Source organism: Perognathus longimembris, chromosome 5 (assembly GCF_023159225.1).
Source record: "Perognathus longimembris pacificus isolate PPM17 chromosome 5, ASM2315922v1, whole genome shotgun sequence".
In the NCBI taxonomy this organism is placed as follows: Eukaryota; Metazoa; Chordata; class Mammalia; order Rodentia; family Heteromyidae; genus Perognathus; species Perognathus longimembris.
In genome coordinates, this window is record NC_063165.1 from 8710707 (window position 1) to 8731048 (window position 20342).

The window sequence follows — 20342 nt, forward strand, 5'->3', positions numbered from 1 at the left end:
CATACAGGGGGACTGTCTTGGTACATTTTCTGTTGCTATAAGCAAATACCAAAGACTGTAGTTTATAAAGGAGAGGGGTTTGTTTGGGTGCCTGATTCTGGAGTAGTCTGTGAGCATGGAGCTGTCATCGGTTCAGTTTCTACTGAGGGATTTTTTGCTGCTTCCACTCTTGCAGCAAAAAAGGACAAGTGGGAGGATCCCAAAGAAAGGGGCAGGGCTTACTTTGTAACAATCCATTCACAGTAAGCCATCCAGTCCCAGGAGGGCAAGAACTCACCTACACAACAAAGTCATTAATGCACTGAGGTCAGAAGGGCTCCCCCCACACCCCGCCCCCCACCTCCCACAAGGCTCCGCCTCCCCACAGTGCTGCTTTGGAGACCAAGCTTCACTGTGGCAGATGGGAGGGAGAAGTCTTGTCAAAACCACAACAGGAACCTTGCAAATACCAAGGACTGCAGTCTAAACCTTGGGGAGGGCTGCGGTACAGCACCCCCACTCACCCACCCACTTGGGGAATGATGATGGAGGACAGGATGGTATTGCAGTGCAAGGTAAATTCACAGGGCTGCAAACTGATGGTGTGTTGTGCCACCGTGTCCCCCCAGGCTGATCTAGATCTTAGTATACCATTTGTATACTCTTACACACCCTACAAATATGTTACTAATAGCATGTGTCTTCCCTTTTTGAAGCATTATTTTAAATTTATATTTTCTATGAAGGCATACTTTAAAAGAATTCAATCTGAAAAGATAATGAAAATTTCCCCTCCCTTTTGGCCATTGACTTCACTCCCCAGAACTTGCTGTTTGCAGCTATTTTAGATGCTTCTAAAACAGCTTGTGTTTCTTGGCTTTTGTTCTTGAGTTTGCCCTCAATTCTCCTTAACGTGCTTTTACTGTGGGTTATAGACATGAAGTGATAGTACACGTCCACTGTGGTTTTGCTTTCCAATGTTTTAGTTACCTGTGATCAACTGTGGTCTGAAAATATTAAGTGGGAGATTCCAGAAATAAGCAACTTACAAGACTGACAGAGCTTTTATTGCAGCATGTTGTTACAATTATTCCATCTTACTAGGAGTTATTGCTGTTAATCGCTTACTCTGCCCACTTTAAAAGTTACACTTCATCATAGATACTTAAGTATAAGAAAACAAAGTATACTTAAGTATAAGAAGTATAAGAAAACAAAAACATTGTATGCACAAAATTCTGTATGTCTCTGTTCCCAGCATTCACTAGGGATTTGGGGAGTCATCCAAGTTCCTACTTCATTGACTTTTTGTTAGGAGACATAAACATTTAGCTGTAATATACACACACACACACATATATATATATATATATACACACACACATATATATATACACACACACACTCCTTTCTGCTTCCTTTTATAATTATATGAAGGTTTAGAATTAAATCAGTAGTCATTGTTATTATGTTGTTATGACCATATAAATAGAGTTAGCTCCCGAGCCCAGCAGTATATTATAATTTTATTTCTCAAATAGTTGTTTGGTGTTTTTTTCTGACTGCCTTCTCCTTCTCTACCCCCCTGGGGGGGGATTAGTTTTCTTATTTTTCTGGTGATGTAGCTATGATGGTTTCTACATCTGTAGTGCATTAGATGGCAATCAGTGCTGGTTCCCCTGGAGTTGGCCCTCCCTTTGTCCCCTCCTTTCCTCCCAGGTGTCTGCCTCTAGGCCCCATGCAGACCAGTCACCTGGGGGTGCCATTGCTGCCCTCCTTAATTCCTGGATCTCAAGTCTGTCTGTTTGACGGCCTTCCTTCCTATTTCTTTTATATTTAAATAAGCACCTTCCTTTTTATGAAGATGACCTATAATAATAACCTCATGAATTGTACATATTTACCAGTGTCTTCAGTCTTTCTTTCACTGACGTTAATACTGTTCAGTTATTTCCTGATTGCATTCTCATTACTTTAAAAAATACTTATTTTTATTGTTATTATAGAGTTGATCTACAGAGGGGTTACAGTTTCTTGAATCAGGAAATAAGTAAGGCGTACAATTCTTTTTGAACTGTGTCTCCTCAACAGTCACTCTCTCCTGCTTTTTCTCTCCCATCCCCATCCACAAGATATACAATGAGCATTCAGATTTTTGATTCTCTTGTGTACACTGGTTTCTTTTTCATTCTGGTGTACTTAGAATCAGCTACTGACCAGTGGTGTTCTGATCCTGGAATGATTTGTCTCTTCCTGCCTTTTTTTTCCCCCCCTTCCCTCCCTTCCCTTTGTTTCTTTCATTGTAACCTGTGCTTTTGTTGGCCTATAGCTTGTCTTTTCCCCTCCCCTCCCCTCCCCTCCTCTCCCTTCCCTTCCCTTCCCTTCCCTTCCTTTCCCTTCCCTTCCCTTCCCTTCCCTTCCCTTCCCCTCCCCTCCCCTCCCCTCCCCTCCCCTCCCCTCCCCTCCCTTCCCTTCCCTTCCCTTCCCTTCCCTTCCCTTCCCTTCCCTTCCCTCCCCTCCCCTCCCCTCCCCTCCCCTCCCCTCCCCTCCCCTCCCCTCCCCTTCCCTTCCCTTCCCTCCCCTCTTCTCCCTTCTTCTCCCCTCCCCTCTTCCCTTGTCTTCTCTTCTCCAGTCTAGCTTTTCTTCTGATGCTTTTCTTCTGCCTGCTTCACTCTCTACCTTTCTTTTTGGAAATTTTCATCAAATGCTGGTGATTCTAGCTTCCAGTGGAATTTGAGACCTGCCTGCCTATCATCTGATTGAATCTTGGAGGCTCTCATAGCCTAAACAGGCAGTGAGTGGCCTTTGAGGGGCTCCGGTGGACAGTACTTGGGGTCTTTCCTTTGGACTAACTAACTCTGCTGGAGATGATTTCTATGTCTTCCATTCCTGGGGCAGGCTTCCATGTCTTCCCTTGCTTTCAGCAACTAGTTCTCACCTCTTTAAGTCTGGAGCGCCCCCTCCCCCCCAAGACCCGTAGTGGGCATAGAGGGAAATGCACATTAAATTCTTTCTCTAGATATTAAAAAAAATGGTCTTGTGTAAATAAAACTCTTAAAGATGATAACTGTAAAGTCAACCAGGAAAAGGCCTTGAAGGAGTTCACAGAGGAACTTCTTAAACAGTATGACAACTAAATTCTAGCTTTTTTGTCCTTTTAAAATGAACAGACAAGGCTCGGAATATGGCCTAGTGGCAAAAGCGCTTGTCTCGTATACATGAAGCCCTGGGTTCGATTCCCCAGCACCACATACATAGAAAATGGCCAGAAGTGGCGCTGTGGCTCAAGTGGCAGAGTGCTAGCCTTGAGCAAAAAGAAGCCAGGGACAGCGCTCAGGCCCTGAGTCCAAGGCCCAGGACTGGCCAAAAAAAAAAAAGAAAAGAAAAAGGGACTACATAAAATGAACAAACAAAAACCAAGAAGTTTGACATACTGTACAATTACTGTTGTGCTTGTATAAACTCTTATTACCCCAAATTTTAGTTTCCCAGATCTGGCATATATTCTGTAGTATTTTTTTCTGTTTAAAATAAAGCCCCCTTTTCCTACCCCTCACATAAACTATTGATTATCTGAAACCACCGAAGACCCTTCATACAGTGAGTAATTCAAGCTTGGATCCCAAGCTTCATCAGACCATGTGCTCAGAGGGGCTTTTATACAAAATGATTTTTTTTTTCCTGATTCTGTTCCTCTGTTGGCAAGGACTTGGCTTTTTCATCTCAATGAACTGCATACAGTATTTAGCACATCTCCAAAAGGCGATGGGAGAATCACAAACTTTACTTTCTCAGATGGGCATCGATGACAGGAGGCTGAGATGGAAGGATCTTGAAGCCAGCCTGGCAAGAAAGTTGATGAGACTTTTGTCTCCAATTAACTAGCAAAAAGACAGAAGTGGAGTTGTGGCTCAAGTGCTAGAGCACCAGCCTTGAGCAAGAAAACTAAGGAATAACATGTAGGTCTTGGATTCAAGCCCTAGTACTGACACACACCCCCCGCCCCACCGCCAATGTTCTCTTTATCTGTCACCTTGATTAATAGAAGGCAATGAACTGTAATCAGTAATGAACTGTAATCGTGGTCTAGAGTATGCTACTGAGTGGTTTCTTCTTAACACTGGCTGTGGGGCTGGGAATATGGCCTAGTGGCAAGAGTGCTTGCCTCGTATACATGAGGCCCTGGGTTCGATTCCTCAGCACCACATATACAGAAAATGGCTAGAAGTGGTGCTGTGGCTCAAGTGGCAGAGTGCTAGCCTTGAGCAAAAAAGAAGCCAGGGACAGTGCTCAGGCCCTGAGTTCACGGCCTAGGACTGGCAAAAAAACAACCAACACTGGCTGTTACCTTGCCCAGGTTAAGGAGGTGATATAAGGCGAATGGTTCCTACAGCCTTTAGTGGGTGTCACGATGGAGAGCCAGTAGAAGCCATCTTGGAATCCCTCACGTCACATTAGCAGTCCACTTTCCAGTCATCCTCCAGTCATTTCCAGTCCACAGTCCAGTCATCTCTGGACTGTGAAGCCTGGGACTGTCATGAAGTGTCACAAGACTTTTCTCCACGTCACTAGCCACTGGGAGCAGTCAGCTTAGTGCTCTCCCTCTCTCTCACCAACTTCGGGCTCCCTGTGTGTTGCTGCTAAGGGACAAACTTTGCTGAAAAGCTCATTTAACGAATTGTGCCTCTTAGAAATTGATTTGCCTTAATGATAGAGAATGGTAGAGACTGCTGTTTTATTTAGACAGGGCTGCCGGAGTAAAAATTCTCTCTAATGGAAATGCCTTCAGCCACTGACAGGTTTTAAAAGAGTTCAGAGGGCTGTGACATACATAATGGTTAAAAGGGCTGGTGGTTAAAATTTTCATAAGCCTGTCATCACATATTTTCTTGTAGCATAGATTCTTCTAGCTTTTGAGGAATGACATGGTTTTTAAAAGAATTATTATGTTTCATTTTGGATATTCGTTTCTTTTTCCAGGATAGAACAGGAATTTGAACTTAGGGCTTCGTACTACTTGACTATTTTGCTCAAGGCTTGTGCTCTACCACTTGAGCCACATCTCTACTTCCAGCTTTTTTAGAGCTTCTCCTGTCTGCCTGGATCGGCTTTGAAACCTGGTCCTCAGACCTCAGCCTCCTGAGTAGCTAGGATTACAGGCATGAATTGCCAGCACCCAGCTCTTCTTTTTTTCTTTTTTTGTGCCAGTCCTGGGGCTTGGACTCAGGGCCTGAGCACTGTCCCTGGCTTCTTTTTGCTCAAGGCTAGCACTCTGACACATGTGCCACAGCGCCACCTCTGGCCTTTTCTATATATGTGGTGCTGAGGAATCTAACCCAGGGCTTCATGAATACGAGGCAAGCACTCTTGCCACTAGGCCATATTCCCAGCCTTTTTTTTTTTTTCTTTTTAATTGTAAAGTAATACACATACTATAATACCATCTTGGCTGTGATTAAGCTCTGAAGTATTACATACGTTTGGTCCTCTTCTTACAAAGCTGGAATTCTACACCCATTACAAGACCCTTCTTTCCATGGGAACTTCTACATTCCTTCCCTTTAAATAGCTAAGTTTCAGGTTAGTTCCTTTGCCAAAAATGACTATTTATCTTTCAAAATAAGACTTACACTTTCAAGCTGATGTCAGCCCCATCCTTCCCACTTTTTTTGGCCTGGGGCTTGAACTCAGGGCCTGAGCACTGTCCCTGGCTTCTTTTTGCTCAAGGCTAGCATCCTACTGCTTGAGCCACAGCGCCATCTTGGCCTTTTCTGTTTATGTGGTGCTGAGGATTCGAATGCAGGGCTTCATGCAGGTTAGGCAAGCACTCTACCGCTAAGCCACACTCCCAGCCTACTTCCCACTTCTCAAATGGGAAACAGACACAACCCCACTCCCAGTCAGAAGGGACTCTGTCACCCTTGGCTGAGTGGTTGAGCTGCTCTGAGGAGAGCGCATAAACCAGCTCTCTTTCATTAAGCAAAGAGAGCATGAGGGTTTTGCTCTATAAAACACAACAGACTGTAGCCCTTCTTGGGATTAAAAGTGACTGCTTTAGTTTTCAAGCCTTGCCTTTGATTGCAGTTCTCTCGTGGTTCATTTATCAGGTGGGATGGATCAGATTATGCTGCAGCAAGGAGTAGCCCTCAAGTGTTAATGGCTTAGCATTCCTTCTCACCCCTGCCAGGTCTATTGTGGAGTTTGACGCTGAGGTCTGTACTCAACCTGCTTCCTTGGGAGCCAGGCAGATAGGAGCTCTGTATGCCCAAAGAACAAACTGAGATGAACAGACTTTTATGGAGCAGTTACATACCTTGCTCCTACTCACATTTCGTTGGCCAAACCCAACTGTTACCACCATGTTTGACTTAAAAGTTGGTCAGGAATGTCCCTGCTTCTATTTCTCTGGAATGTAGATAGCTCAAAATACCTAGTAGGCTATGCCACTTGGACTCTAAGCATTTGGGGCAGTCATAGGAGCTCAGAGGTCAAGATTGGTGTGTTGTGTTAGCAAAGAAACAAAATAAAAACAATTGGAAAATATAGGGTTGGAGGGGCTGGGCACTGTGGCTCAAGCCTGTAATTCCAGCTACTTGGGAGGTGGGGACTGGGGGATCATTACAGTAGAAGGGTAGCCCAGGCAAGACATTCTTGAGATTCCATTTCAAGCAGTGGCTGGCACAGTGCAGTCCTTGTTTTGTCAGCTAACTGGGAAGCACGTGGCTGGGCACAGTGGTGTGTGCCAGTCATCCCTAGCTACTCAGGAGATCCTAGTAGGGGAATTGAAGCCCAGGCTGGCCAGACCACTCTTAGCACATGGAGTATTGCTGGGGGCTACTGATGGGTGTGTTTATGGGTTCTCCTCAGACAGTATTGCTCTGCTCACCTGGAGCCTCTTTCCCATCCCTCAGTTTTCTCATAGTTGTTTAGCATAGGGATAGGACCATTTGGATTTGAGTTGTATTTACCTACTGGGCATTAGTGCCTCTGGGCCCCGAGCATGCCTTTATAAGTGACTGGTACTCTCTGGAAGATGACTTTTGCTTCACAGTCCTTTGCTTGGGGGGAAGTGGGGTTCAGACATGAAACTTTCTTTCACTGATTTCTCAAAGGATGAAGTCAGGTGAGCAGCAACTATGGGTTCTAGACGTGATACCTTGCTTGACCTGCTCTCATGGATGCATCGTCAACTTGCCAAGAGATGACAAGTCTTTCTTCTTGTCCCTCCTCTCATAGACCACCAGCCAGACAGAGCTGGAAAACTGGATCACCGCCATCCACTCTGCCTGCGCAGCCGCCGTGGCTAGACACCACCACAAAGAAGACACGCTCCGCCTCCTCAAGTCAGAAATCAAAAAGCTGGAACAGAAGATCGACATGGATGAGAAGATGAAGAAAATGGGCGAAATGCAGCTGTCTTCAGTCACCGACTCCAAGAAGAAGAAGACCATATTAGATCAGGTACTCATTCTTTTATGTGTAGTCCCCGGAAAACTCCTTAGGTCTTTCCGAATTTTATTGTTGCTTGGGAATCGTGAAACATCATTGTTGATCTCCCTGGCTGACTGTCATCTGGGCTGCTGAATTCCTTTTTTTGTGTGTATGCCAGTCCTACGGCTCAAACTCAGGCCTGGACACTGTTCCTGAGGTTTTGCGCTTAAGGTTAGGCCTCTAGCACTTGAGCCACAGCTCTACTTTAGGTTTTTGGTGGTTAATAATAAGAGTCTCATCGGCTTTCTTGCCCAAGCTGGCTTCAAATGGTGATTGCTAGATCTCAGCCTCCTCACCATCTAGGATTACAATGAGCCACCAGCACCTGGCTGTATCCTTATTATAACTGTTTCCTTTACCCTTTGTAGGAACTAAAGGAAACAGTGTGATACTGAAGGGTACATACAAATAGAGGAGCCTTCCTGCTGTCACCAGTGGTGGGCCTCAGTTGTATGACGTTTCTTCTTTCCTGTCAAATTGACTTGTACTTAAGTGATGCTACGGTATTCACTGCTTATTACCTCCTTAGTAAATTCAGTATTCTAAATTTAGGAAAGGGAAAGCATGGTTTTCAAAATGTACATAGCTGTCCCTTGCTGTCCATGGGAGATTGGTCCCAAGATCTTCCCTGGCTACCAAAATGTGCCCTGTTTTATTTATTTATATTTATTTAAGTAGACTGTACATACAATGTCTCGTACACATTAAATCATCAGTGCATTATTTATGACACCTAATATAATGTAAATGTTACTTTGATGATGGTTCTACCATAATCTTCAGAGAAAATAACAGGAAAACATCTGTATGTGCATGGTATTTGTGATCTGTGGATAGTTGAACCTAAAGTTGCATAGCCTATTGGTAAGGAGGACCGACTGTCCACAGCTGGAAATAGGCCATTTATGAGGGCACAAATGTATTTCATGCTAAAAAGGATAAGTTTAGAAAGTAAGCAGAGTGTCTTTTGTACTCAGTTATTTTAAAGTCAGTGATAAAATTAGGTACCAGTGGCTCATGACTGTAATCCTAGCTTCTCAGAAGGCTGAGATCTGAGGATCATGGCTCCAAGCCAGCCTGGGCAGAAAAGTCAATGAGACTTTAATCACCCATTAACCACTAGAAAACTACACCATGGCTCAAAGTGGTAGAGAACTAGACTTGAGCCAAAGAGCTCAGGGACAGTGTCCAGGCCCTGAGTTCAAGCCCTGCAACTGGCCAAAAAAAAAAAAAAAAAAAGTGTGTACCTAAGAAACTTGAGGTACCTTTATTTTACCAGTTAGGATTATCATTTGTACCTTTACCACATAGACCTTTGGAAGACTTACAAAGACTTAGAAGAGAAGGTGAACGTTTGTTTTTCCCCATTTTTTACCTTTGCCTTTCCCTTATCTTCCCTGCTATAGATCTTCGTTTGGGAGCAGAACCTTGAACAGTTCCAGATGGACTTGTTTCGTTTCCGTTGTTACTTAGCCAGTCTCCAGGGTGGGGAGCTGCCGAACCCCAAACGGCTACTGGCTTTTGCTAGCCGACCAACCAAAGTAGCCATGGGCCGCCTGGGGATCTTCTCTGTCTCCTCTTTTCATGCCCTGGTGAGTAGAAGCTAATGACGTTTTGAAAAATAAATATCCACCTTGATGCTTAATCTCTAATAGGATTTGCCAGGAGTTTGTGAAGTGTGTTTCTGATTTACTGCTATGTGGGGATTTCTGAAGGCCTTTCCTTTAAGAACATGCCAGTTTTCCTTTGATGCTATTTTCAAGTTTACTACTACTACTTAAGTATTTCTCAGTATAGCCTAAGCTATTGTGCAAAAATCATGTGAAAGATGTTGCCTTTTTTTGCTTTTTTCTTCTTGTGATATTAGGGATCTACAGATCTATAGATTCTACAGTGTTGGGCAATGCTAGGCAAATGTGCCAGCACTGGGTTTATATATACCCCCAGCCCCCGAAACGTAGTGTCTCACTATGTGTTTATAACTCTTGTTATCTTTAGGCAGTGCTGGCTTTTGAATACAACTACATATTTTTAACTTTGACCTTATAGAGACTGGAGCACTTCCTCTTATGCACATAAATATGTTCTAATCCTCTGTGTCCCTTCCCCTCTCCAGCTCTTCGTCCCCCTTTCCCCCCCACAACCATATGCTGAATGTAGAACTCCTCAGAGAGCACCTTTTACTTTAACATTGTTTGGTGATTATAAGTACCTGCTTTTTTGTTTCTATCATTTGTTTTTGTGTTTATTTTTTGTTGGTTCTGGAGCTTGAATTCAGTGCCTGGGTCCTGTCCCTTGGAGCTCTTTTGACTCAAGGCTACTACTTGAGCCACAGCACCACTTCCAGCATTTTTATCTGGTTCATTGGAGACCAGAATCTTACAAACTTTCCTACTTGGGCTGGCTTTGAACTCCGATCCTTAGATTCCAGCCTCCTGAGTAGTTAGTATTTCAAGCCTGAGCCACCAGCACCTGGCTGTAGGTAGCTGTTGTATTAGAAGGTGAAGAATGTCACAATGCACACATAAACATTGTTCAATGAAGGAACTTTTCATCTGACCTCCAGAGTCTCAGAGTGTATTTATAATCTGTAATTTCATGTACTGACTAAATTGTAAACCGCTTTATGTACTTTTGACTCCTTTCTGCTGAAAAAAAAAATCACTGTGCAAATAACTGATCCAAGTTGACCCCCACTTCAAATGTCCTGCACCTTAGCCTGTTTGCTGTGGAATTAAACGTGAAGTCTTGGTCTTTAGATGCTGCTTTGGAAGACCTTAGCTGGGTTGTTCTTGTCTTGCCATGTCAGCTGTATCTTTCATTCAATTCAGAGCTGTAATTCAGTCGGAGGCGTTTGTGTTCTTTATAAATAGATTAACGTCACCGTTCAGATAATTAGGGGTAGATTTACATTTTTAAAGAAGTCTTAAACCAATTTCAGGAGTTATTAAAACTGGCACCCTGATTTGTTCTGCTAATTGTAGCTCTGCTCTTGGCCTGCCTTGCAACTGCCACCTCTCCATGTGCTTTCTGCGTCTTATTTCTTACCACTAGTGGGGGAAAGTGCCGTGGTGAATGGGCCTTACAGGTCATTTTCAGTTGATGGCATTGATCTAGGGCTGGGAAGTCAGAGCTTGAGTCTGCTGCCTTAGACCACTCGGCCACCGTGACACTTCTAGGTCTGTTTCTTTGAAGCCTGAATGGCAAATTTTAAACTTAGACAAATCTTGGTTTGCTCTGAATTTTTTTTTTAAAAAGAGGGATAATTTTTAAAAATCTAGCTCTTTGTCTGACTAAGTTCCCAATCAAGGGAACTTTGTTTTAATAAGAAAACTCAGAGAACTGGGTACTGGTGGTTCATGCCTGTACTCCTGGATATTCAGGAGGCTGAGATGTGAGGATCGCAATTCGAAGTCAGCGAGGGCAGAAAAGCCTTTGAGACCCATACCACCAATTAACCAGCTAAAATCTGGAAGTAGAGGTATGTGGTTTAAGTGATAGAGTGCCAGTCTTGGGGGAAAAGCCAAGGGAGAGAGGGCAAGGCTCTGAGTTAAAGCCCCAGTACAAACACACAGAAAGAGCAAGAGGGAGGGAGAGAGAATGCAAGAGCAAGAGAGAACATATGTGAACTCAAAATACTAGTAAGGCACCTTCCAGAGTAAAGTTAAATCCCCAGTGTTTACAAAGTCCCCTTCTTTCACTGTGCCTTGATAGGATTTGGAGAAAATAATCTTATCTTTTCCCTAAAATTTGTACCCTTTTCTCTTCTCTGAGATAGGAAAATAAGAATTACTGTAATGTCCCTGATTTATCTTCTGACCTTCTGATTTCCTCTATCCCCGCATATATTTGTGTGTACTTTACTTTTAGTGGGAGGTAATTGAAATCTGGCTGGCTGAAGATGAGGGTAGGAAACCTGATAACTCAGGGGTTTTGAAGAATAATATTTATTTCCTTATGTCCAATTCTCCCTTCCTTTGTTCTTTTTCTTGCTGGCTGCTTTTAGCAATGCAAATCTCAGTGTTCGTGTGTCCTTGCCAACTTATCTTTTCCAAGAGGGGTTTCATGTGAGACAAAACAAGTTAGGCAACTGTATTGGATATCTGTTCCTATTTTCTGAGTTGGCCCCTGTGGCACACGCTGGGTCGGGAATTTTATAGTATGATTTATTGGATACTGACTTATTCTTTTCCTTCTTCCCTTGTCATTTGACCTCAAAGATCCCCCCCCCCCCACTCTGGACTGGAGTTATTCTTCAATTTAGCCTTTGTCCACAATTTTTTTCCCCCTTTCAAGTGGGGGTGGCGGGAGGAGGAGGTGTGAGGGTAACAGGGCCAAGGGACGGGGGGTTGAGCCACAATGGAAGCCCCATTCATTGGGAGAGCATCAGTAATGTGGAATGATTTGCCATAATTAACTGAAGGGTCCCGGCTGGACTCTTTGAAAAAAGGTTATCATTGTTCTTGTTTGCACAGATGAACTGAATGATAGAGTAATCAGGTGCCAGCCACAAAGGGAGCCATTGTGTGGGCAGATCATTGAGAAACCCTTGCTCTCTTGTCCAGCACTTGCCTGCCAGCCTTTTTTTTCATACATCCCTTTGCTCATTTTGAGTCCTTATTGTCCTGGGGTGGGGGTGGTTACTGGTGCAGTTTACAAGGTCCCAGCAGATGAGAAAAGTTGCTATAGAACCCTTCAGTACACTGTTTGTTAAACAGCCTAAAGCAACTGGTCAGCTGTCAGAGTATTGTTGGGGTGGAGGGAGGGAGGGGGTTAGCTCTTCCTTCTTTTATTCCCCTGTACTGTTACTTTCAGTTGTTGTTACCTTGTCATTTGCTTCTTAGTGTTTATTTATTTATTTATTAAACCAACAAAGCATATACCAGTCACTGAACTGCTCTTTTTTTGGCTGATCCTGGAGTTTGAACTTGAGCCACAGTGCCACTTCTGGCTTTTTGTAAGTAGTTTATTGGAGATAAGAATCTCTCGGACTTGCTTGCTTGGGCTGGCTTAGAATTTCGATCCTCAAATCTTAGCCTCCTGAGTAGCTAGGATTACAGGTATGAGCCACCAGCAACCGGCGCTGAACTCTTCTTGATGAGAGTTATAACCATGAACAGTACAGATCCTGTTCTGTTCATGCGGGAGAGATGGAAAATTGGAGCAATGTTACATGTATTTACTTACGTACAGTCAGCCCCAGGCTCTGAAGAGCCTTGATGTCAGGACCTCCTTGAATACCAGCATCTGGGGATGAGATAGGAAGTATATAATGTAATATTTACCAATGAACTATACACATCCTCCTATATACTTTAAAATCTTGGGCTACTTCTAAGACCAAATGCAAAATAAATAGTTCTTATATGGCATTGCTTAGTACAGTACAGATGTGACTTATTTTGGTGTGTATGTCACTGTGTGTAGGCCTTGAACTCAAAGCTTCACATTTTCCTTTAGCTTTTCTGCTTAAGGCCAGGCCTCTACCACTTGAGCCACACACCTCTATTTCTAGCCTTTTGTTGGTTACCTAGAGATAAGAGCTTTTTGGATTTGTCAGCCCTTACTGGCTTTAAGCTGAAATCATCAGATCTCAGCCTCCTGAGTAGCTAGGATTACAGGTACAAGCAGGTACTAGTTCGTACAGGTACTAGTACAGGTACTAGCTTAGCAGGTAAAAATTCTTTTTCTGGATATTTCCATCTTGATTAGTTATGGAAGGCTAACTTAAATGGCCACCTGTAGGTTTATGTGTAAGAATCTCTCTTTGTTTCAGGAGTTACTTGTTTGTAAAGTCACTGTACAGGTATTTCCTTCTCTGGAATTTTCCATTTTAGCAATGTTTTCGATAAATAGTCATGTGAACATATGTGTAGTTACCATGTTCTAATTTAATCTGTTTACAACCATTGTTTACCTTTCACTTAGAAAGTACTGTAAATAGACAACAGAAAACTTTGGCATATTTTTAGGTTACCTTTGGTTTTGTCATTTGGTTTTTCCTTTTCCCAAACACTTTAAGAATAATTGTAGATTAAGATCTTTCTTATTTAAAAAACTCCTACAGCTATCTTGGCTGCCACATATTTTTTTTTTCCCTTTTTAATGCCCTGGTCTGGGTTTGTTGTTAAATGAGAGAAAAAATGTAAGATCTCTCAGCTCCCTTGTCTTCCTATTTTCATCTGGGACCAAAACCCTTCTCTCTAAAAGCCTGGCAGGGAAGTTGTTTTGATTGCTGTCTTTAATGTAAGTGGGGGTCCTTGTCTGGACCAGTTGACTCCTGGAGCTTTCACAGTGTTTATCCTATCAGTATTGGAGACCAAGAGAGGCTGCCATGTAGCTAATGTGCCCTGCCAGGGTGGCTCCTTTTGTTACCCAACACTGTCTCACCCCTAGACTGCTGCCAGTTGGCATCGGGGATGTTGGGAGTTGCCTGTGTCTCTGACAAGTAGGTTTCAAGACATTCTCCTCCAGCAACCTGGAGCAAGGAGGGGAGTTTCGTTTCAAGTCAGACTCGCTAGGCCTCCTGCCACTCTCCTTTGTGAGAGGAGAGCCCGTGGGTGGTGCACACAGGCCGCCTGGCAAGCTTCCCCCAGTTCCTGGGACTTTGCTTATAACCTGAAGGTTCTGCCTGAGAGTCTACTTGAGAATGATCATAGTCACAGCATCCATTTGGGATGTCTTCTTCTGAAATGCTTCTTTGGACCTTTACAAATATCTCAACAAAGTTTAGGTTAAAAAAAAAAGTTCATATTTTAGCTGAGCGTTGGTAGCTCATGCTTGTGGTCCTATCTGCTCAGGGGGTGGAGATCTGAGGATCATGGTTCAAAGCCACCTCCCGCAGGAAAGTCTGTGAGACTCTTACCTCCAGTTAACCAGCACAAAGCCTGAAGTAGAACTGTGGCTCAAGTGGTAAGAGTGCTAGCCTTGAACAAAAAAGCTCAGAGACAGCACTCAGGCCTTGAAATCAAGCCCCAGGACCAGTGCACTTGCACACACACAAACACACATACACATTCTCTCTCTTTCTGCAAGTTTTATTTCCTATTTACCTGAGTAATGGGATATGTGAGTTATGGTACGGTGTCTTTACCCTTTGCAGGGACACAGGTCTCTTTTGTCTTGTTCTGCTGACTTTGAAAAGACTTCTGCCTGACAGCCACCCGAGTCTATCTGGGTGACTAGGAATGTGGAATGCAAAGGATAATAGAAAGCCTGTCCCCTTGAGGACAGTGTTTAACCACTGCAAGTAATGATTCTACTTATATCCTACTCATCAGAGTCTAGTCACAAGCCCAACCCTACTACAAGAAAAACAAGTCATGTTTGGCTGCTTCGCTCTGTGCTCAGCTATATTTGGGGCTTTCTGACTGAGGGACAGGAGACAGTAGGTTCTTGGGGCGGGGGGGGGGGGCAACAAACTAATTGCCTAATAAAGAAAATAATTCTCTATATTCTGAAAGATTGGAGATATTTTAATGGAATTGATAGGGGGGATTAGGGTTTAATAAGGAATCGTGGGAGTCAAAATACACCATTTTCTCGCTATTTTCACTGCCTTCAGCTTGTTTTTCGTTAAAATGCAGACATGAAAGTGGAAGTGTGACTCAAGTGGTAAAGCACCAGCCGTGTGCAGAAAAAGCAAAGCCAGAGGGTGAGCCCTGAATTCAAGCCCCAGTACTGGCACCAAACCAAAAAAAAAAAAAAAAAAAAAGAAAGGAGAAACAATTGTGTAGCCTTTGGAGAGATTTGGAAATCAGGACTCTTAGATCTTGACATTCTAGTTTGACCTCGTTCGTACAACTGGAAGGCCAGCTTATTCTTGCAAGCATAGAGCCTACATATTTTAATCACTATTTTATCTATTTGTACTGTTGATTTCTTATAGTTATTGAATCTCTCAACCTTTTGTTTTCATTTTGAATCTACGAAGAAGCCCAAAGGCCCAAATACGTGTGATTCATACGTGCTGGGCTTTGGGCATTGGGATCAAGGGCTGGTATGACAGGATGTTTTGATGAAGAATGTGACAGAGTGGGGATCTCATGGCTGTCCTGACAGATCTCTGCGGTGGCTGCTTGTCTTGTTATTACCAGGTGGCTGCACGCACAGGTGAAACAGGAGTGAGGAGACGTACTCAGGCCATGTCCAGATCCGCAAGCAAGCGAAGGAGCAGGTTTTCTTCTCTTTGGGGTCTGGATACTACTTCCAAAAAGAAACAGGGACGCCCAAGCATCAATCAGGTAGGTTGTAAAGGAGAAAAAGAAGCCTGAAGTTTGTTTCCATGACTGGCCCGTGATTGATCTGTGACTAGTCAGTCTCAATTGGGAATGTATTTGTGCTCTTTTATTGACTGAGTGTTCTTAACATCAACTAGTCAACACAGAAGAAATGACTTGTGCTCTACACTTGTAATAAAACATGGATTCCCACAGCATAGAGCTCTGCAATTAGTCTTATTGCTCAGCTCATCTCTGCTTGCATCCTTCCCAAGCCCTGGTTAATTATAGCCCCACAGAAAGTGCACAGTTCATCCTATGTGCTCAGAAACGAGGAGGGCTGGATGACAACAAGGAGAGGACACTAGAGTCTTCTTCAGCTGTCTCTGATGCTAGATCAAAGGCAGGCTCCCAGGAACTTTGGGTGTTTCTTTGCCCTGACTTTCTCAGGTTGACATTAAATAGACAGCTCCTCTGCCTATGGGAATGCAGAGCCAGGGACGTGAAAGCGCACATTCCGTGCCACGCCTCCTTCTGCTCAGTGGTAGCACTAGCAGGGCCCATGGTACCCTTGAGCAGCACAACCTGTACCCAGGCCTCATGGGGTTAGGAGAACTGTGTGCTGCTGATTTCAACTATCTGCTTCCTTTTACTTCGCTACCAACTAAGGCCACTGTCCTGCCGGAATTCCTTCACTTTTCTTCATTGTTGTCTATCTTTGTCCTTAGACTCTGAACCAGTGGGACTAAAGGATCTATTTGTAATCTTTTCACAAAGAGAATGTCTAGTTCATGGGCTGCAATGGCTGGACAGTTAGGCACTAAGCGTTTTGGAGGTCATGACTAGGATGGCCCGTGGGACTGGTCACCCTGTGACCCTGGGCTATGCGAGAGGACATCCATATTCACTGGCTGGCTGGCCTGAAGGACTCTCCCCCTGCTTGTTCAGCAAATCCCAGCCATTTGTGTCCTCAAATGAAGTTTAATTGTTTCATTTTGCTCTCTTCTGTTCAGTTTCATTTATTTATTTATTTATTTGTCTGTTTGTTTGTTTGTTTATTTATTTTTTGGCCAGTCCTGGGCCTTGGATTCCGGGCCTGAGCACCATCCCTGGCTTCTTCCCACTCAAGGCTAGCACTCTGCCACCTGAGCCACAGCGCCCCTTCTGGCTGTTTTCCATATATGTGGTGCTGGGGAATCGAACTGAGAGCTTCATGTGTAGGAGGCAAGCACTCTTGCCACTAGGCCATATTCCAGCCCACTCAGTTTTATTTTTGTGTATATCTGAACTCAGGGCCTGGGTGCTGTCCCTGAGCTTTTTGGCTCATGGCTAGCACTCAACTGCTTGAGCCACTTAATTGGAGATAAGCGTCTCATAAACTACTTTCCTGAGTAGCTAGGGCTGTAGTCATGAGCCACTGGTGTGTGTGTGTGTGTGTGTGTGTGTGTGTGTGTGTGTGTGTGTGTGTGTGTGTGTGTGTGTTACTGAGGATTGAACCCTGGACTTGCAAGACAAATGACGTTACCTATTCTATCCATAAGAAAAGCTTTAAAGAGATTCATTTTGGACACCAATATCCAAAAGTTTCTTAGTTGACTTGGAGTCTCCAAGAGAACAGATGGGCAAATGATAAGAGCATGTGAGACTGAGCGATTTTCCAGTTTGTTCTGTGGTCTTTGAGAAGGGCAGAACATAGAGGGTGGTTTTTTGTTCTTGGTGGCTTTGCTCTTATGTAAATCTGAAGAAGCAGCTGTTTGGAGAAAGGCCCTCACAGAAGAGATTCAGTGTTTTTCTATTAAATTTTTGGAAGGCTGTTAACACTCAGCATGTCACTCTGCTTTGAGGAAGTGGTGATGTCATTTTCTACATATCTCTCAAAGCACCACTGTAAATCTAAGTAAGGACCTTGACAGTTTGGGCCATCAAAACTCTTAGTTCGTATAATACCAGGTTATTTTGCTGCTGAACTTTATGACTGAATTTAAGTGTGTCCAAGAGAATGCTTGAGAGAGAGAGAGAGAGAGAGAGAGAGAGAGAGAGAGAGAGAGAGTGTTTTCATGGACAATGTAGTATTTTATACATCACTTAATTTTTTTCTTGAAGTAATAATTTCCAAAATCTGGGGCCTGGAATATGGCCTAGTGGTAGAGTGCTTGTCTCATATACTGGAAGCCCTGGGTTCAATTCCTCAGCACCACATATATAGAAAAAAGCCAGAAGTGGCGCTGTGGCTCAAGTGGTAGAGTGCTAGCCTTGAGCCAAAAGAGGCCAGGGGCAGTGCTCAGGCACTGACAAAACAAAACAAAATTTCCAAAATCTTCTTGCTTGGTGAACAACCTTCTGACAGAAGTTGACTCATTAATTCAGTACTTTGAAGTGGACAATGTATGCCACTTTTTTTCTGTACTTCATTTGCACTCAATGCAAAGCTTTTTCTTAACCACATATGTTATCCATATAGTACATGCTTACTTTATAACCAGTACATAAAATTCCCCATGCCCATGTGTTTGGATATTGGTTGCCTAGTGTTACGATTTTCCTATGATCATTAAGTTAGGCAGATTTAGTAGATTACAAAAAAATAGTTATTTTTCCTCATTTTCAATTCAAAAAACTTCTCTGCCATGATATTTTTTTAATCTAATGCCTACCTTTTTAAAAGAAGTAATAAAAAAATAAAGTGAATGTCATTTGTAAATATCTGATGAGATCGAGATACGTAAGGCATAAATTCTCATGTACATGAATGTAGTTAGTGCTTTTGAATTAATATAGAAACTATCAAGATTAAAAAAACAGAATATTTTAAGAAATTATTAAAGGCATGAGAGGCATACACAGATGTGACTTTCACAGTATGCTATCATGAATTCTACTCTCCGCCATGGGACTTGGTGTAGGAGTGTCTGAAAACAACTGTAATGTGTTCTGATGGCCTTGCTCAAATTTCTTTTTTTAAGACACTACTTTTGTATATGCAGGTGTTTGGAGAGGGTACTGATGCTGTGAAGAAATCTTTAGAGGGAATATTTGATGACATTGTTCCAGATGGCAAGGTAAAAATAAACACGTGTTCCTTTTCTAGAAGTGCCACAAATGCATCAGCATATGCACAATGCTGAGGTTTCTTGGATACTAAAATTAAGCCGGCTTAATATGAAAAACTGAATTATTAGTTTTTTTAAAAGTTATATAATAGGTCAGTGTGAGATGGAGAAGTCATTTCCTATTTTGTGTCTAATGATAATAAGAACATTTTCCTCCTGACATAATATTTTCCATGCTTATCATTTGATGTGTTAAATTTCCAACAAGAATATATAAGAGACAATTTGGGTTGTGAGTTAGCAGTTTTATGTCACTGCTAATTCCTTTTCATGTACAACTTCTGTTCCCAAGAGGTGAGTTCTGACTGCCCTCGCTCTCTGCCCACACATGCCATTTTGATCCTATGAATTCCCAAGAAATGTTCTGATAATGTGTTCTTTAAAAAAAAAAAAGCATTTGCTTCCCTAGTCAAGTATTCAATTAACAATTCACAGATTTAGTTCAATCTTACACTTGAATTGAATAGGAGCTTTCAAACTGCTTTGATTGAAAGCCCAGAAAGATAATGTGATTTTTTTTCTCCCCCTCCCCTCTATTGACATTTATTTTTTCACCCTCTAAATCAATGGACAATCCCTAGTTTTCAAGTCCCAAGTGCCTCTTTGTTTGGAGGTTCTGATGTTGATAACATCTTCTTGGTAAGATTCTCTGGCTCTCCACTCTCAGAATCAATATGACAGAATTTAGCTCTTGGTTGCCATGCAACCAAGCAGTGTTAGTGAGCAGTGACTGAGCTCTATGTTCTAGAAAGATCTGAGTCTCAAACCAGAGTCCCTGGGGATTGGGTTCTAGGAGGGAAAAGGAGAAGAGTGGCCACAGGAAGACCACCTTCAAACAATGCCTGATGACGTCATCCTTGGATTTACCCAGCCTTTATGCTCACTTTCTGTGACAAGATTTCATGACATTATATTGCTATCCACATATGCAATTAAAGACAGCTTTTGGTATTTACTTAGGCATATCTATAGTAGGCCAATTCATCTTACACACCATTTGAATGATGGACTATTCTCTTCCATACACTGAAAGTAAAAACTGAGTTTTTTGCCATTGGATTTATGTATAAGTTTTTTCCCCTAGGACATTCTGTCTGTCTGTCTGTCTGTCTGCCTATCTATCTATCTATCTATCTATCTATCTATCTACCTATCTACCTATCTATCTATCTATCTATCTATCTATCTATCTATCTATCTATTTAAATCTCACTTCCTGGCTAGAAGGCCTTGTTCTCAAAAAGCAGTTTCAATGCCAAACTTGGGCCCTTATTTTACATGACATGTAAGAATGTTGGGAAGATTCGAGCCACAGTTAATGTCACGTGGGCAAATTGATTGCTTTTTGGCAATTCTTTCCCTGGGGTCCTACTTATTATGAAAGCAATAGCATCCAAAGGCTTGGCTGAAGTTATCTTCCACAATTGGGTTACCTTAGTGGTCTTTACTGAAACATTTCCCCTGCCCTTCTTAAAAATGGAAGTCATCATGTTACCACTTCCCAACTTTTATTTGGAAACATTTCTTCTTGTAATGTGCTTAA

General features: G+C 42.7%; 1 protein-coding gene across 3 annotated transcripts in view; it reads left to right on the forward strand.

The window, feature by feature from the left end:
- The window catches only part of Tiam1 (TIAM Rac1 associated GEF 1), a 264074-nt gene that overhangs the window by 170072 nt on the left and 73660 nt on the right, over positions 1-20342 (forward strand). For all 3 annotated transcript variants that reach the window (XM_048346332.1, XM_048346331.1, XM_048346333.1), the window contains exons 7-10: positions 7216-7440; positions 8877-9062; positions 15567-15713; positions 18674-18748. In XM_048346332.1, the coding sequence (XP_048202289.1) occupies positions 7216-7440; positions 8877-9062; positions 15567-15713; positions 18674-18748 (633 nt within the window). The remainder of the gene's footprint in view (positions 1-7215; positions 7441-8876; positions 9063-15566; positions 15714-18673; positions 18749-20342) is intronic.